General features: G+C 42.6%; 3 protein-coding genes across 4 annotated transcripts in view; 1 reads left to right on the top strand and 2 right to left on the bottom strand.

Moving 5' to 3' along the window:
• Positions 1–1,258: 1,258 nt before the first annotated feature.
• The window catches only part of LOC140924307 (uncharacterized), a 30,964-nt gene continuing 16,128 nt past the window's right edge, over positions 1,259–16,094 (top strand). For both annotated transcript variants that reach the window (XM_073374335.1, XM_073374336.1), the window contains exon 1: positions 1,259–1,358. The gene's annotated coding sequence lies outside the window, so the exon portion shown is untranslated. The remainder of the gene's footprint in view (positions 1,359–16,094) is intronic.
• LOC140923926 (uncharacterized) lies at positions 7,122–7,871 on the bottom strand. The gene has a single exon (XM_073373942.1). The coding sequence runs from the start codon at positions 7,869–7,871 to the stop codon at positions 7,122–7,124; it is 750 nt and encodes a 249-aa protein (XP_073230043.1).
• LOC140923927 (uncharacterized) lies at positions 8,547–11,042 on the bottom strand. The gene has a single exon (XM_073373943.1). It carries the CDS (start codon positions 10,488–10,490, stop codon positions 8,547–8,549), a length of 1,944 nt encoding a protein of 647 aa, XP_073230044.1. The 5' UTR covers positions 10,491–11,042.

The following is a 16,094-nucleotide window of genomic DNA, read 5'->3' on the forward strand; positions in this document are numbered from 1 at the left end:
TACATTTGAAGAAGGAATTACGTGCAAAATAAAGGTGTTTTTATTTGTGACTTCCAATCCAAAAGTGAAGCTAAGTGATACACTAATTTATTCGTTCTTAAGGATCGTTCAGGGCAGTGGGCAATAGCCTCTCTGCTCACGTTTTAGTTAGTGATGGCAGTAAACTTTTAAAAAACGTTTAATCTCAAAACCAACATGATAAACATATGTCTTCAGAGCGAAATAATTCATCGTTTTCTGCTACAAATCGATTTAATCAGGTAAAGATTTGAAGACTAATTAACAGAAAAATCTGGCGGGCTGAATAGTTTTTAAACAACCGGATTACAGTCCTCTGAATTTTCCTTTAGGGTAACAAAGCAAAGAATTTTCTTCAAAGTTCCGGCACTGTTTAAAGAATATTATTTTTTATACTTTATTCAATTTTTAAGGTGCTTATGGCTGTGAAATGTTGAAATTGGCCTTTAACATTTACCGTAATGTGCCGAAGTAGCGTATACGTGCCTTTCAGTAAATACTATGAATAAACGATATCACGCCGGACATGAATTACTGATTAGCCTGCAAGAGTAAAGTTTCTGTTACTGAGAGACTAGAAAGTTATCAACCCTTGAAGAACGAATATCAGCTTAAATGTTTTTTAGTCCTTTATTCACGTCTATTATGCATGCTTGTAATCAGGAGCGATTTCTCTAAGAAAAAAAACAGAGGACATTTACCATTCCTTTTATCTCGTGATCGTTTGGGTTTAGTTAGCCTAAAGCACGACATTTTAAGGAAAATTAGATCGCACAATTGTAACCACTATATAAAGGCCAAGAGCCTTAAGCATTGAAAACCGTTAATATTGAGACTGTCTATGAGTATTTCCGACGATCACTTTTGATGAAAGGACGATATTAAAACCGTCGATCGCATTACTACTCCGATCAAGTAAAGAAATCTGCCAGAGAGACTGATGCACTGATGTCGTTTTGATAGGTTGAACTCGCTTGTAGCGTTACCAAAATTCTTGATATGTGGCCGGAATTAGTTGAAAAACCGAGGATTTTATGGAAAACGCCCGATAAAAACGACGTGCAACGCAGGCACTCGTGCATAGAAAGGATCAATATTTCATTGTACATTTTACATAAGGGTGGCTGTCATTTTGACAATTGAGTGCACAATAGCCCCTGAAATTCATTCATAATCTTAGCCGGATTGATTGTCTTGTCATAAGTGAGCTGGCGCAGCATTGGCCGTGCTCATAGCGGATATTTTTTCCGCATTCAGTGTACGTACACTTGCAGTCTGTTGCTTCTGTTTTCATTTTATAGCTAAAGTGAACTATATGACACTTCTCGGGACATTAACAGGTGAGATTTTATTCCCTAGTATTAATAACTTTTAACGTTTTATATTATTTGTAATTTTTTCCACACGACCCCACTAGCTCGTAGCTTTGAATTAATATCGTGTGTAATTAAAGGCTGTATGAATGTATGTACGTAGAAGTTGAAAGAATGTACCCAAACTATATTTGACAATGTATGAACGCAAGGAATAGCGTGATGAAAACACCTGTTTTTGTTTGATTTGTTCTGTCTTCAGGTGCGTACGACACACCATAAACACGTATGTAGCGTCTTTTAATGGGCTGGATAGTAAATTACCTTTTATCATTATATTCACTAAAGCTCCGAGTACTATTTAGATTCGAGTTTTGCAAAGAATTGCAAAGTAAAGTACGTAGACAAGCTTCTTGCATGTGTTTTTTAAAACAGTCACAAAGCAACCCAATGTTTTAGGAAAGCAATTTTGGGATTAACTTAGAACTTTTCATATTTTTTATTTTGACACCTTCACCTAAAACTGTCGGCTGAAAATTTGAAAATTCAAATTTAACACGGAAAAAAGTTTCGTTCGTATCTAAAGGGCGCCTTACACGGAAAGGGGTTTGGACACGTCACAAAAGTTTCTATAGTTAGTTTGAGCTTGTTGCGTAGATCTTGAAGAGCAACGTAAATTCCAACGTGTTTCCCAAGGACTCCTACTCAATTACTTTAACAATTACAGTGGAACCCCGTTAATGCGACCACCGTTGGGCCATAAAATCCTGGTCGTAATAACGAGGTGGTCGCATTAACGGGGTCTACAAAATAATAAAATGACTCAATGGTTTTTACGTTTGGTTTGAAAGAATATGGCCGTAATAACGAGGTGGTCTTATAAACGGGGTGGTCGTAAGGTGGGGTTCCACTAAGTAAACTGTACTGCTACAACAGGGGGGTGGGGGTGAAGGGTTTGTGTAACACAAAAACTTGGTTTCAATTGCCTGTTGAACCAAAAATTTCAAAGCTGTTGTCTCGGGCGATAGATTTTGCCTCATGGAAACAGTGAGCAATCTTCTTTACTAGATAAAGCTAAATTATTTATTTTCACGCAAGACGGTAGTAGTACATAGTGCAGTTACGTTTGGTGCCAGTGGTTGTTATTTACAAAATGAGCGTTTTCGCTTGCCAATATACAAATCGACATCAATTTTTCATTGTCTATACTTTTATCAACAATAGAAATGACGTCAAAATGTTAAGTCTTCCTGGTTGATTACATTCCTTTCATTCATGTCTTTGTCATGTAAACCAAAATGGACTATTTATAGGCGCAAAGATGTTTCCTCAACCCGGGTAAAAAGTTTGATGCGCTGTAGTTTAATAGCCGGGATCTCACTTTCTTGGTAGACATCTCAGTTACTCGAGCTGCCGGAAACGTTCCCATATAAACGCTATTCTGGTTTACCAGAACGAAACTATACGTTTCCTTTCAATGTTAACCAATATGTCTTTTTGATTATCTCAATCGATGAAAGTGATTTTTTTCTATATTGAAAACAAAATTACGACTTTTACCTGTACAGTAGGACCCCACTAACTCGAACTCTGATTAGGGAAACGAAAAACAGTTCGTGTTAGCAGGGATTTGAGTACTCAAAGGGGTCCATTGCAAAATTCAATTTGCCATATTAAAAATTGATAGTGACTTATTTTTCGATTCAGCACTATAGTACAGTAACTTGCAAATTTAACTTATTGATGTAGTGTCGGGCAAATGTCAGTTTTAGTGTTTTTCCCGATTATTCAAAAAGAAAAACAGAGCTAAAGGGATACCCTGGGTACCACAGGTTTTTCTCGCGTGCGGCGGGAATTTTTTGGTGTTGGCCGAAGGCCGACTACTAATCGGGATGGCATCTGAGTGGAATTATAAGGACCAGAAATCGAGTTTTTGACGTAAATATCAGTGACTTTTTGATCAAGGCAAATGAACTTTAGTTCGAGTTAACGGGGAATTGGAGTTAACTGAGTTTGAGTTTAACCGCGTAAAAATGACTCAAAAATGGGGTAACATCCTAAGGAAATTGGACTTAGTTCGAGTTAGCGGGGAGTTTGAGTTATTGGGGTTCTACTGTATGTTCATGCCTTCAACCTTGGTCATCTGTAGTGGCGGACCCTTACTGAGGATTTATACTGTTCCAGGGCACAAAATTTCTTACATGTACAGTAGTCATTAAATGACTGAGCTATGTCACGACTATTTTTTTTTTATTGATTTAAAACCCTCAAATCACATTTTTACCAAAGAAAACCCAAATCTTACAGAAACCTTAGAACGCGACTGACTGAACACAAAAGTACGCGTGACAAGAAATGGTAATGTCAACAATCACATTGCTGAACACCATTTACAGACGAAACATCAAATCGATTGCGACATTTATTACATATTCTACAGAATACTATCAACGACTCACTTTAGAAGGCTGGTTTACTAACTTGGAACAAACGCCACTAATAATAATAATAATAATAATAATAGATATTTAACGAGGAGGCCTCCAATCACCTAACGGTGGTTTTCAGGAGGGTCCTCTAAACTAAAGGTCAAAAATACATAAATTAAAACTAAATATAAAATACGGCTAAAAACTAATACTACAACTAAGGTTTAAGGTAAAAATAAGGTCAATTGTTCTTTTAAGAACGTTTCAGTCGTGTTTAAAAATCGTTTAAAATCTTGTAAAAATCGCTTAAAACTAAGTTAAAACAATGTCAGCTACAGTTCAAATTGCCGGGTTCAATAAAAACTGTTTCAATTTGTAATTAAAAATTTTTTTTGGCATTTGTCTCTTGAGCTCACTCGGCAGTAAGGCCAAATCGTTAATTGTTCTATGTATGTTTTGTTTCTGCCCCATTCCATTCTCGGCCTGCTGACTTTGGGCATGTAACCATTTCGAGTATTATAACGGTGCTGTTAGCTCATTTTGAAATTGAAAACCTCGAAGTGTTCAGGGAATTTTCCCTTCAATGCATATCTTGCACAAGACAACATCGATGACCGATACGCCTCGCGTGCAACGGGTTCCACCGCAACAATGCCAGGGTCTCAGCTGATATCACTTTTGCCTTTACAATCTTCAGTTTGCAAAGCGATTTTGAAAAGGCTGCCATTGTTTCATCTGTGATGTAAGACTTATTTTTTTAGCTGGCAGATCCCTCCAGACAACATCTGCATACTCCCGCCCACGAGGAGCCGCAAGCAGTAAAATTTCTGTCCCGTAATTTAATCAGTTAAATCATCAAAGTTGACAGGTCTTTCTGATGATCAAAGCGACCGTTCGGTTTACCATTTACACCTTCAGTGCGAAGACTGTCACGGGAACGTTAACACCTTCAGGATAATTGCTTATCGGTTTCGAAGAACGTGATCGTGACTGTTGTTTTCATTCAGTGACTGTGCGCGTTGATATGCCAACGTTTAAAACAGACTGCAACATTAAATTTTTGTCATAAAAGCAAAGAAGCTGCTGAGTAGAAACTAAACCGTCCCAGACTCATTCCGTTTCATTCGTGTACTTTCATTTTGATGGGGTCTGTATGACACGGTATGATGAATTTACTTCTGCCTTCTAATCAGGCACGTAAACAACATAGAGATAAAACATTTCATTTTGCTTTTGTGGAGTAAATTCATCTTAAAAAAGTTAAACTAGTGGACCACTTTCTCCGCGTACTTGTAAAAATAGGCATTTAATATGTCGCGCTACAGTGCGAAAATCTTCTTGTCGTGGATTAGATTTCAGTATACATATTGTTAATCTTCATTTCGCGCCAGAATAAATTAGGTTTGTCCCACTTCGAGTCCACCTTCTGGAGATACGCCGGCATGGTAGCTGGAATACTTTGCCGAGGCGAAGATCTGGCATTTTTTCGCTCCTCGTCTTTTTTTCCTCGCGACGTTGGTTTACATTTGTAGTGAGAATGCTGTGCATATCGGTGGATTTTACTTCAGTCAAGCGGCTTCAGTTCCTGCGGTTTGCTACTCATCATAAAGAAGAGTGCCGGGATCGCTTTGTTCGCCTTTAACAGATTTGTTGTCGAATGCAAGGTAAAAGAACGGACTACTGTAAGGTAAGAATTGAAGTTTAAATTTGTTTCTCGGCGAAAAATAGTGCATACAACTCGTGAAACCCGTGAGTATTACCTCTGTTCAATATACCGGATGTCATGCGATGACCCCTCGCTTTTACGATGGATAAGACGGATACAAACAATAATTTCTTTCGCAACGTTTAATATAATTTACTTAATATGGAGATCATCTGAGGACGATTTTTCGTTATATATGCTTCATTTCTTGGCTTATCAGGCTACGTGCGAAAAATTAGATGACAATGTTTGAGTGCTATAATTATACTGATAATTTCTTGCACCTTGAAACTCATGAAAGCCAAACTTCTTTAACCCTAGCAAAAACCTCTGTTAATGGAGGAACATACCCGATGGTTACATTAATAATATCACTGCGTTTGCTCTCCGTAACCTCGTGGGTAGAATATACCTGACGGTTACATTTAATAATAATCACTGCTTTTGCTCTCTGTAACCTCGTGGGTAGAACATACCTGAAGGTTACGTTAATAATAATCATTGCATTTTCTCTTTGTAACCTCGTGGGTAGAAGATACCTGACGGTTAAATTTAATAATAATCACTGCTTTTGCTCTCAGTAACCTCGTGGGTAGAACATACCTGATGGTTACGTTAATAATAATCATTGCATTTTCTCTTTGTAACCTCGTGGGTAGAATATACCTGACGGTTACATTTAATAATAATCACTGCATTTGCTCTCTGTAACCTCGTGGGTAGAACATACCTGATGATTACATTAATAATAATCACTGCATTTGCTGTCCGTAAACTTGTTGAGAACTTTGCCCCATTCACTAGGGTTTCCAGATCAACGAAAGCTACACTAAGACAATCAGTAGAGTCGATTGTCTTTAATCACTTGGCTCACCTGTATTCACTCGTTACAGCAGTTGTGCAAGAGCTACTCTCTCAAACATGGAAAAGAACGCTCGATTTCATACTAGTATACATTAGATATGATTGGTTGTTGCTAGGCGATAATCAGAAAAAGGTCAATCAATTCTTGCAGCTAAAGTGTTCATTGTCTCGTAAAATCCAGACCTAATTTAAACATCCGTGTCACCATATTGTCACGTAACATGAAGTCTCCGACACACTCCCCCATGCAGCATTGCATACAAGGGTGCATTCAATACTCAGGAGGCTGAAACATCTATTTCTACGATTCCGAAAATAATCAAAGGCTAGATCGAAAACTTTTCTAGTAATCACTCTGTTCAAGCTCAAAATTGTTCAACCTCCTCATTATAAGCAATCTCCTTTATTCTGGCAGCTGCCGCAGCCGCAGCGGTTCTTCTCGGTCTGAAAATTGGCGCGTTATGGTTCAACCGCTGTTCTGTTCCTGCTGGCACTGTGGGTTCGCACTGCAACTCCAACGGGTACAGGTGCTGAACAGGACGCTCTATAACTCCCTTACTGGTTCTTAGCTGCACTGCACGGATGTGGCCGTCACGTCCTGGGTAGGTCTGTTGAACAATAGCTAGTGGCCACTTCCCTCGATTCTTGCTGTCTGATCGTACTAGCACAGTGTCGCCAACCCTAACTCGATAATTTGCCGTTTTGTGTACAAGGTTGTGGCGCTCTCTCAGGGCGGTTAGGTACTCACGTTGCCATCGGTTCCACATATGGTCTTTGCAGGTCTGCAAATATTTAGCTCGTCTGCGCAAATTCGGGTCTTGAATTCTCCAGGCCAGGAAGCTGGTTGGTTCGTTGGAACATAAGGCTAGCCGGCGTCAGGATGGGCAGCTCAACATCGTCTTCAACGTAACCGAGTGGGCGACGATTAACCTGAGTCTCTACGTCCAGGATTACTTCATTCAATTCGCTCCAGGACAGTGTAGCTCCGCCTATGACCTTGTACATCGCTGTCTTCACAATTCCGATCAGTCGTTCGAATTGGCCGCCCCACCAAGGGGCGCGACTTAGGTTGAATTTCCACTGAATGTCATGGGACTCCAGGAATCCTTGCAACTGCTCGTCGCTTCGTACTTGCTTCAACCACTTGGCAGCTTTGACAAACGTGCTACCATTATCAGAGTAAATGACAGCCGGACGTCCTCGTCTGGCTATGAGGCGTTTGAGACACGGCAGGAACGTACTAGTTTCCAGGTTGGGAACCAGCTCTAGGTGTACTGCTCTCGACAGACTGCAAGAGAATATCACCAGGTATGCTTTCCCTTCTCGTTTCTGGCTCAGTCTGTAGTAGATTGGTCCCGCAAAGTCTGTTCCGATGACTTCAAAGGGAGCTCTGCCATGGGTGCGGTCTGTAGGCAGCGGTCCAGGGGGTGGTACTGTTAAAGGTAAAGCTCTGAAACGTTTACAGCCCCAACACGCGGATCGCACAGACTTAACTAGCTGTCTCAGAGGTGGGATCCAGTATTCTTCACGGATTGCTGCCATGGTGAGGGATACACCCCCATGTAAGGTTTCGGCGTGCGTACGCTGTACAAGCTTTCTGGTAAATAGGCTACCAGCTGGCAAGTAGATTGGGTACTGTCCTTGAACTCTGCCATGACATTCGAGTACCCCGTCAGAATTTGGAACGAGGTTGAGTTCACGCCTGGTCTGTTCAAAGTGAGGCTTTTGCGCGTCTTGGGACTGGACCCTTCTTATCCACCAATTCTTCGACTCTTGTATGTCTTCTCTAGTTAGTGGTCCTTTGCGCGCTCTGTGAGTTGTGAAACGTCGCACCCAAGCTTGGATGCGTAGAGTTCGACGGAGATCATGTCGCTCGAGGAGTTCGTCGAACACGTTTCGTTCTTGTTTAGGTTGTACGTTTGCTAGGCTAAGCACTTCTCTGATTACTTTCGCCTCTTCTTCAGAAGCTTGAGTTTTTTCTGTAACTGGGTTCTCTGGCCAATTCTCCGGATGACGCAGCCATGCTGGGCCATTCCACCAGAGCTCTGCATTAGTAACCTGGCCTCCTCGGCTCGCTAAGTCTGCTGGGTTATCGCTAGTGGGCACGTGTCTCCACTGAATCTGTGGGTGTTGTTTTATCTTCTGCACGCGGTTAGCGACGAACTGCTGGTACAGACCATTTCCTAGTATCCAGTGGAGGGCGACGGTGCTGTCCAGTCAACCGTAGACCGTGGGCTCAGGTAAGTCTTTCAGCGCGTTTCTCACGTTCACAACTAAATTTGTAGCCATGTGGGCGCTGACCAACTCCAACCTTGGTACCGTTAGGTTTCTTTTGGCCAATCTTGCTTTCGCTACTACAAGGGTTTGTGTGATTCCATCTTCTTGGCGTACGACCGAGTACACCGCTGCTCCGACTCCATGGGTCGATGCGTCTCCGAAGACATGTAGCTCGAATGAGAGAACTGGTTGCTGATGTGGTGCAATAGGTCTTCGTATGGTTACTTCGTCTGGGAGTGAATGTTTCCACTTAAGCCATCGTACTCTGAGATTCTCTGGGATAGGTGCGTCCCATGCTGCTTTGTAGTCGCACACTTCGCGGTAGATTTGTTTGCCTTGCAATGTCACAGGGCTAACCAGGCCGAGAGGGTCATACACTTTTGCTAGTTTGGCCAATACTTCGCGTTTTGATATTGCGCTACTTGTGTTTACGACAGGAAACTGTACAGCGATAGTGTCCTCAACCTTGTTCCATTTGACTCCTAATAGTTTTGATTCACTTGGCTTGACTTGCAACTGTTGCTTGGCGTACGACTGCTCTTCGGTTTCTGCGGGACAGTTGGCGCTCTTTCCAGGCGTTTTAAGCTGGGTACTTTGTATTTCTGTTTCTTGTTGGCGGCTATCTTCTTCAAGCTCTGGACAGTTGGAATGCCACTTGTGTAGCTTGAATGTGGCGTCACTCATGATCTCTTGCGCTATCTCTTTCCGCGCTTTAGTTTGCTGCCCGTTTTGACCGCCTGTTAACAAGTCGTCTACGTAGAAACTTCGGCGCAACCGTTCAGCCTCTTCTGGGTATCTCTGAGCCCAGCTATCGAAGTGGTATTCAAGCACACCGCCCAGCAGAAAAGGCGAAGGGCCAAGCCCAAAAAGCACGCGTGTGAACCTGAAAGTCTCCACTTCAGAGGTGCCATCTGTCTGCCAATGGAATCGGAGTGCATCTCGTTCGCTCTCATGGATTCGAATCTGTAGGAAAGCTTTCTGTATATCTCCCGCTAAGACTACTGGGTAGGCTCTCTGTTGGACGAGCACGTCCCATAGTCTGTTCTGAAGTGGGGGTCCTGAGTACAAACAGTCGTTCAGGGACGGGGAATTGGGTGTCGCTCGGGCAGAGGCGTCATAAACAATTCTCATCTTTGTGGTTTCAGCGGACTTGCGAATTACGCACTTGTGAGGGATGTAGAACTCCTTTTCTGGCTGGGAAACCGGGGGTGCCTTTTCGATAACTCCTTCAGTCAGCTGCTCCTGAATAATACCATTGTATTCGACAGTAAGATCTTCACGTTGGAGTTTTCTGGTTAGGTTCTTAAGTCGCTTGAGGCTGCCTTCCTTGTTTGAGGGTAGTGGTGAGTGATTTGCCTTCCACGGCAAGGTAGTCTCGTACCAGCCCTCTTGCGAACGCGTTAATTGCTCTTTAAATTCTTCGTACACCATTGCCTGGTCATGATCGGCCACGTCACGTAATCCCAAGACGTCTAGTTTGCACAATTCTTCATAGTCGCTTTGACTTGTTTGGGTAAACAGCATGATGTTTTTGTCGAACTCCTTTCCAGGGGACATAAGGAACCATCCGAACTTGGTAAGCTCCGCTACGGGGCCATTTTCTCGTCCGATTCTCGGTTTCGTTTCAGTTTTGATTCTGGCGTACTCTCCGCTGCCAAGCACCACGTGGACCGGAAGAGATGCTTTCGTGTCATCATCGTTGACATGTGCGCCTTTCAAATGTGAGTACTTTTCAATTAGCGTGCGATAATTAGGGTTGTCAATAGACAACAGTTCTGTCTTGTTTACTTTGGTCGCTTTGACTGACAGCGAATATTGATGGTCAACAGATTGTAATTCCAGATCGTAGACTTCTAGTCTGGCAACTTTTGAAGACATTAGCATATCGATTGTTTTTGTCTGGACATCAGCAGGCTTCAGGTGAAGTAATTCGATCAGTTTCGCTGATACGTATGAGCTCCCAGCTCCTGAATCGATGAGTGCTCGACATTTAATGCCGTTGACTTCTATCACGATGACAGGAAACAAACCTTCTCCGACTTGGTTTGTAGTCAAGGCAACCCCTCTCGTAGGTGTTGGCTGATTAGTTTCTTGCCTGGGTGCCTCACAAATGGACGTGTGGTGACGCTTGCGGCAGTGTTGACAGGCGGATTTGCTGGGACAATAGACGGCGCGATGGTTTCCGGCGGTGCAGTTGAAACACAGACGTTTGTTGAGGAGAATTTGTCTGCGATCAGAGATATCTGTCACTTTTGTACATTCGACGGCTTTGTGATCTTCGCCGCAGTACACGCAAGGCCAACAGCGGGGTTTTAAATCGGAGCCACGACGCGTGTGGTAAATTCTTGCCTGCTGGCGTAAGTTCTGTTTTGCTGTTTGTTGTTCTGTTTGTTCGCGCTGGTTTGTATCTGCCGGATTCCTCCTGGTCCACAAGCGAATTGCCTCTGAAGGTTTCGCAAGGTCCAAGCTTTGCCAGCTTGGGTCGATCCGGACGAGATCTCCACGGATCGCTGGCAATTTGTCTAAAGTCATGGAGGCCGCTCCATTGACCTGTTCCAGTTTGTTTAATGTCTGCAGAGCTTGCACGCAATACGTTAGCTTTTCGCTAAATTCACCAATTTTCCTCGGGTTTGCGCTTGAAATTGAGGGGAAATCCAGAATCTCTTTGATGTAGGCTTTGACGATTTCTGACTCCTTTCCGAACCTCTCGTTTAGGATACTCTTCGCCCGATTATATCCCTCTGCTGTGAAGGGCAACGCCTCTATTGTTCTTTTTACTTTGAAGTCCAATAGTTCTCGAAGGTAGGAAAATTTCGTGATCGGTGGAACGCTCATTTTATCGATTGTTTCAGTGAACTGTCCCCAAAATCGTGGCCAGTCTTTGTAGGTACCGTCGAACTTCGTTATCGTCAGTTTAGACAGCTTAGCTTGTATGTCGCTTGGCGTCGTCATCGCTTCTTGGGGGTGTGACGTAGCTTGGATTTCTGCCTGCATTTGTATCTTCGCTTTGTGGAACTTAAGTTCTTCTTGTTTGACAACTGCTTCTGCTTCTCTTTTTCGGTCATCGACCCATGTGCGCATTTTATCCACTTCGTAATCTGCCTTTTCCAGTTGTGCGTCAATCCCGCTATTCCACGCCTCGATGTCGGCAGTCTCTTCCTTCGCTCCTAGTTTTGTCGCCTCTACTTCTAGCCGCATTCGATTAATTTCTGTAGTGAGGGACCGTAAGGTGGAAAGATGTCTCTCGATCGCTTCTGCCTTCCCTGCTTCTACGATGGTGTTCGTTTTTCCAATGCTCATTTGCAGCTGTGTGACCTTGATATCCAGATTTGCTTGGGTCGCTTCCATCTTCGCACGGGCAGAAAATCAGGACTCATTATACTTACAACAGTTGTTCTTATCCTTTTACAGTGCCGTTGCCGGAGGTGCCACTTGTTGAGAACTTTGCCCCGTTCACTAGGGTTTCCAGATCAACGAAAGCTACACTAAGACAATCAGTAGAGTCGATTGTCTTTAATCACTTGGCTCACCTGTATTCACTCGTTACAGCAGTTGTGCAAGAGCTACTCTCTCAAACATGGAAAAGAACGCTCGATTTCATACTAGTATACATTAGATATGATTGGTTGTTGCTAGGCGATAATCAGAAAAAGGTCAATCAATTCTTGCAGCTAAAGTGTTCATTGTCTCGTAAAATCCAGACCTAATTTAAACATCCGTGTCACCATATTGTCACGTAACATGAAGTCTCCGACAAACTCGTGGGTAGAGTATACCTGATGGTTGCATTAATAATAATCATTGCATTTTCTCTTTGTAACCTCGTCGGAAAAAAATTAATGCCTCTCTCCTGGAAATTTTGCCCTGTCCTTTGAGCATAGTGATCTTTGGGTAGCGAATTCACGAAAACAGGTAAAACGCTTTTTTTAACAACAGCATTTATATTATTTGGCTTTTTGAGGGAGGTTAAACATTAATGGAATAGAATATAAAAGAAAGCTGATAAAGCGGAAAAAGTTATCTTTACAAAATGCGCTTTGACAATGTCAAGGAGTGAAATAAGCTGAAGTTTTGTAGTTAGCCCGAAGAAAACCTGTTCCTGCATGAAAAGCAGTTCTGATTCCCTTCTCTTAACTAGAAGAGATGCATATCCCTGTGAACCAGTTTTTTAACCAGGAGCGATTTCCACTCACTTCTGATACTTTATTGACACGAGTTCCTATTTCAATATATGTCTAATTCAAGCTTAGCCGCGTGATAGCTCTTCATTAGCGAAAAGGTCCAAGTGATATTTTGATTGACGTGTTGTTTTGGATCCTGAGGTTTTTTAACACCTTTTCTCTAGCTTAACTGGGGAAGATATTCTAGGAATTTGCCCTTCAATTCCAAATTCTTTGATGTGCCGCCAGATGCCGTGCAAAAATATCACCTCTTGCGGCTCCTGGTAGGGCAAGACCATCAAAGTCATCAGTGCCAATAGACTTCTCTTATCCAGCATGCGATAAATCCGGTTGAACACTGTAAGTCAAGGCCCAAGCTTTTGTAAGAGGCTATTGATATGCATTTGTCTTCCATTTCCATTTCTCATTCAGTACTACCCCTAGATACTTAACAGATGGAACACGATTTTTATTTGTCCTTCATCAGTAAAAATTGAAAACTAAATCCTAGTTGACAGCTACCGAAACCGTATAAACGACTTATTGACGGACTCAAGCCAAACTAAGTATGAGAGAATGATTGGACAACCTACAATTTGACTAACAATAAACGACTTTTAAACACAGACAATAGACGGATCGAATCGCACTAATGACTTTTCGAGTGTCTTCACCGCCAATACATCACAGCTTAATTTAACCGGAGTTTAATACCATCAACTGACGTGATACAGCTCATGCACTTTAACTCTGAATATGACTGTAGGTTTCAAAACGTTCTTCTTGTATCTGTTAAGTTTTTCCCGTCTTTTGCCCGCGCGGGACTGGTAGAAGAACTACGTCATTTATATGTCGTTGTAATATTATGGTCTGGGGCATGTGCTCGCTCGAAAATCTTGAGGTAAAGTTCTAGTCGAGTTCTGTTCGTTCACACGGACGAAAGTCTTTTCACGTTTCCTTCGAGCCTTCAAATCCTGTAAGTATGTTGTCGCTAAGTATTTTCATCTTTCTTCCTTTTATTCACACTCGTTTTGTTTTTCGTAGTCTAACCAGATCCTTGTAACGAATCTTTGGTCCGAATCTCCTTGGAATAAATTCATATGAACATTTAAGTCTACATTTGCGTTAGAAGGATACGCTGGTTTCGCTGTGGATCGTCTTGGATTTTCGTCGATTGTGCCATGGATTTATCCGTTCTTTGATTGATTGGTGTTATCGATAATTTGTTTCTTCGCTTGTGGATCGATTGTAGAGTAAGATGGACTTACGTGGGTTGAAAACCAAAACTGTCGACGTCGATGGAGCCGTTCACGAGAGAATTCTTCGCTTAAAGCGTAGTAGGTCCGGTTCAAAGGCGGCCGTCACCAGAAGACAGCGCGAATTACTTGAGCTAATGAAGAGCTCTGACAATGTTGATCAGGTTAGAGCGAAGTTTCTTGATTTAGAAGTAGCTATGAGGCATTTTAACGAAGCACATGATAAGTATCACGCTGAGTTGACTGATGAAAGTGCAATTCGGGACTCGATCGAGTATTTTGAATCAGTGAAACGTATGGGAACTGCGGTGTTTCAGTCATTTGATGTCTGGTTGCAATCTGCTCAGTTTAAGCTCCAAGAAGAATTAGATCTTGCCATCAGTCTTCATCCGGAAGACTCTATCAGTAATATTAGTTCTACGAAATCGAAGTCTGCTGCAAGTTCTAGGAGGCGCAAGTCTAAATCTAGCGCTAGTTCCAGTCTCTCACAGTCAAGCACCGCTTCAAGTGCAGGGTTGAGAGCCTCTGCTAAGAAAGCTGCCTTGTCAGTGGAAGTAGCTGCATTGAAGACACGGCAGGACATTCAGTTAGAAGAACTCTTGTTGAAGCAGAAGAAAGAGAATTTTGAGTTGGAAACTAAGTTAGCAAAGGCCGACGCTGAAGAAAGGGTGTACAGTTATTGTGAGGAGCGACGTCTGTCAACACTGTCAAGTCAGTTACCGACTTTACATGCAACCAAGAAAGAGAGCACCGTGGATATGCCTGAAGGCCAAGAAAGTCACACACTGACACTAGCAGGTCAATTTGCAACTTCCACTCCAGGTCAAGTCGAAGAGAAGGAAACTGTGGAAGCTCCAGTTCATCAGACAGAGGAAAATCAAGAGGTTAAATGCAGTCCACTAAACCCAGACGCCCCTGTATGGAAAGGTTACGGATGCTCACCCTCTGCGATTAATGGTGAAAGTGCTGAAGGTGGATTATTGGAACAACACCTAGATCTAAGTGACAAGAATGTCAGTCACGTGATTGAAGTCCAGAAGATGCAACAACAACAAAATCAACAGCTTCAGGAATTGCTGAAACAGCACCAGCTTCAAACATTAGCCATGACATTGCCACAGCCTGAAATCTCTGTGTTTTCGGGTGATCCTGTTGACTCTGACTTCGTGCGAGCCTTTGAAAATTTAATAGAGTCAAAGACAAGCAGCCCGAACTCACGTTTGTACTATCTCGTTCAATATACATCAGGAGAAGTGAAGGAGTTAATGCAAAGCTGTTTATCGATGGATCCCAAAGAAGGCTACAAGACTGCAAGAGCACTCCTTAAGGATAGATATGGTCAAAGCTACAAAATAGCAACTGCCCTCATTGATCGAGTAACGAAAACTCCTCAGATTAAGTCAGATGATGGTCCTGCTTTGCAAAGGTACTCGGTTGTACTTACAAGTTGTAAGAACTCTCTCAAGGAAATTGGATACCTAAACAAAATTGAAAACCCTGACACTCTCCAAAGGATCATTGGAAGGTTGCCACTTTGGCTAAGACAGAGATGGAGAGAAAAGGCTGATTACATCAATGAAGAGCTGAAAAGAGAGGTCACTATCGGAGATGTTGCAGAATTTGTTGAAGCAAAGGCTAGAATAGCCAACCATCCAGTGTTTGGGGACATCCACTCGAATGATGACAAGAACAACGCTGTAGGCATTGGTTCCAAAAGAAGGTACAGAACACCATCAAAGGAGCACAAAGGTTCTGCTTTCACGACACAAGGAACCACCCCGGAAGGTACTACTGACCCACCTAAGGACAACACTGAACGTGCGCCTGACAAGTCGAACGTCAAGTGCCCATTGTGTAAGGAGAGTCATTGGCTGTCACGCTGCCAGCTTTTCAGAGGAAAGTCGGTTGATGAGCGAATTAGTTTTGTGCGTAGTAGAGGACTGTGTGATAATTGTCTTGTTGCGGGACACATGGCGATGTCGTGTCCCAAGAAAAGCTTCTGCCAGATTGTCGGATGTAAGATAGGTCATCGGAAACATTCTACGTTCTTACACCCAAGGAATGACAAACCA

This window comes from Porites lutea, chromosome 14 (assembly GCF_958299795.1).
Source record: "Porites lutea chromosome 14, jaPorLute2.1, whole genome shotgun sequence".
Lineage (NCBI taxonomy): Eukaryota > Metazoa > Cnidaria > Anthozoa > Scleractinia > Poritidae > Porites > Porites lutea.

Coding starts and splice junctions, on each gene's coding strand:
- LOC140923927 (XM_073373943.1), bottom strand. CDS start 10,490: ATGCTAATGTCTTCAAAAGTTGCCAGACTAGAAGTCTACGATCTGGAA.
- LOC140923926 (XM_073373942.1), bottom strand. CDS start 7,871: ATGGCAGCAATCCGTGAAGAATACTGGATCCCACCTCTGAGACAGCTA.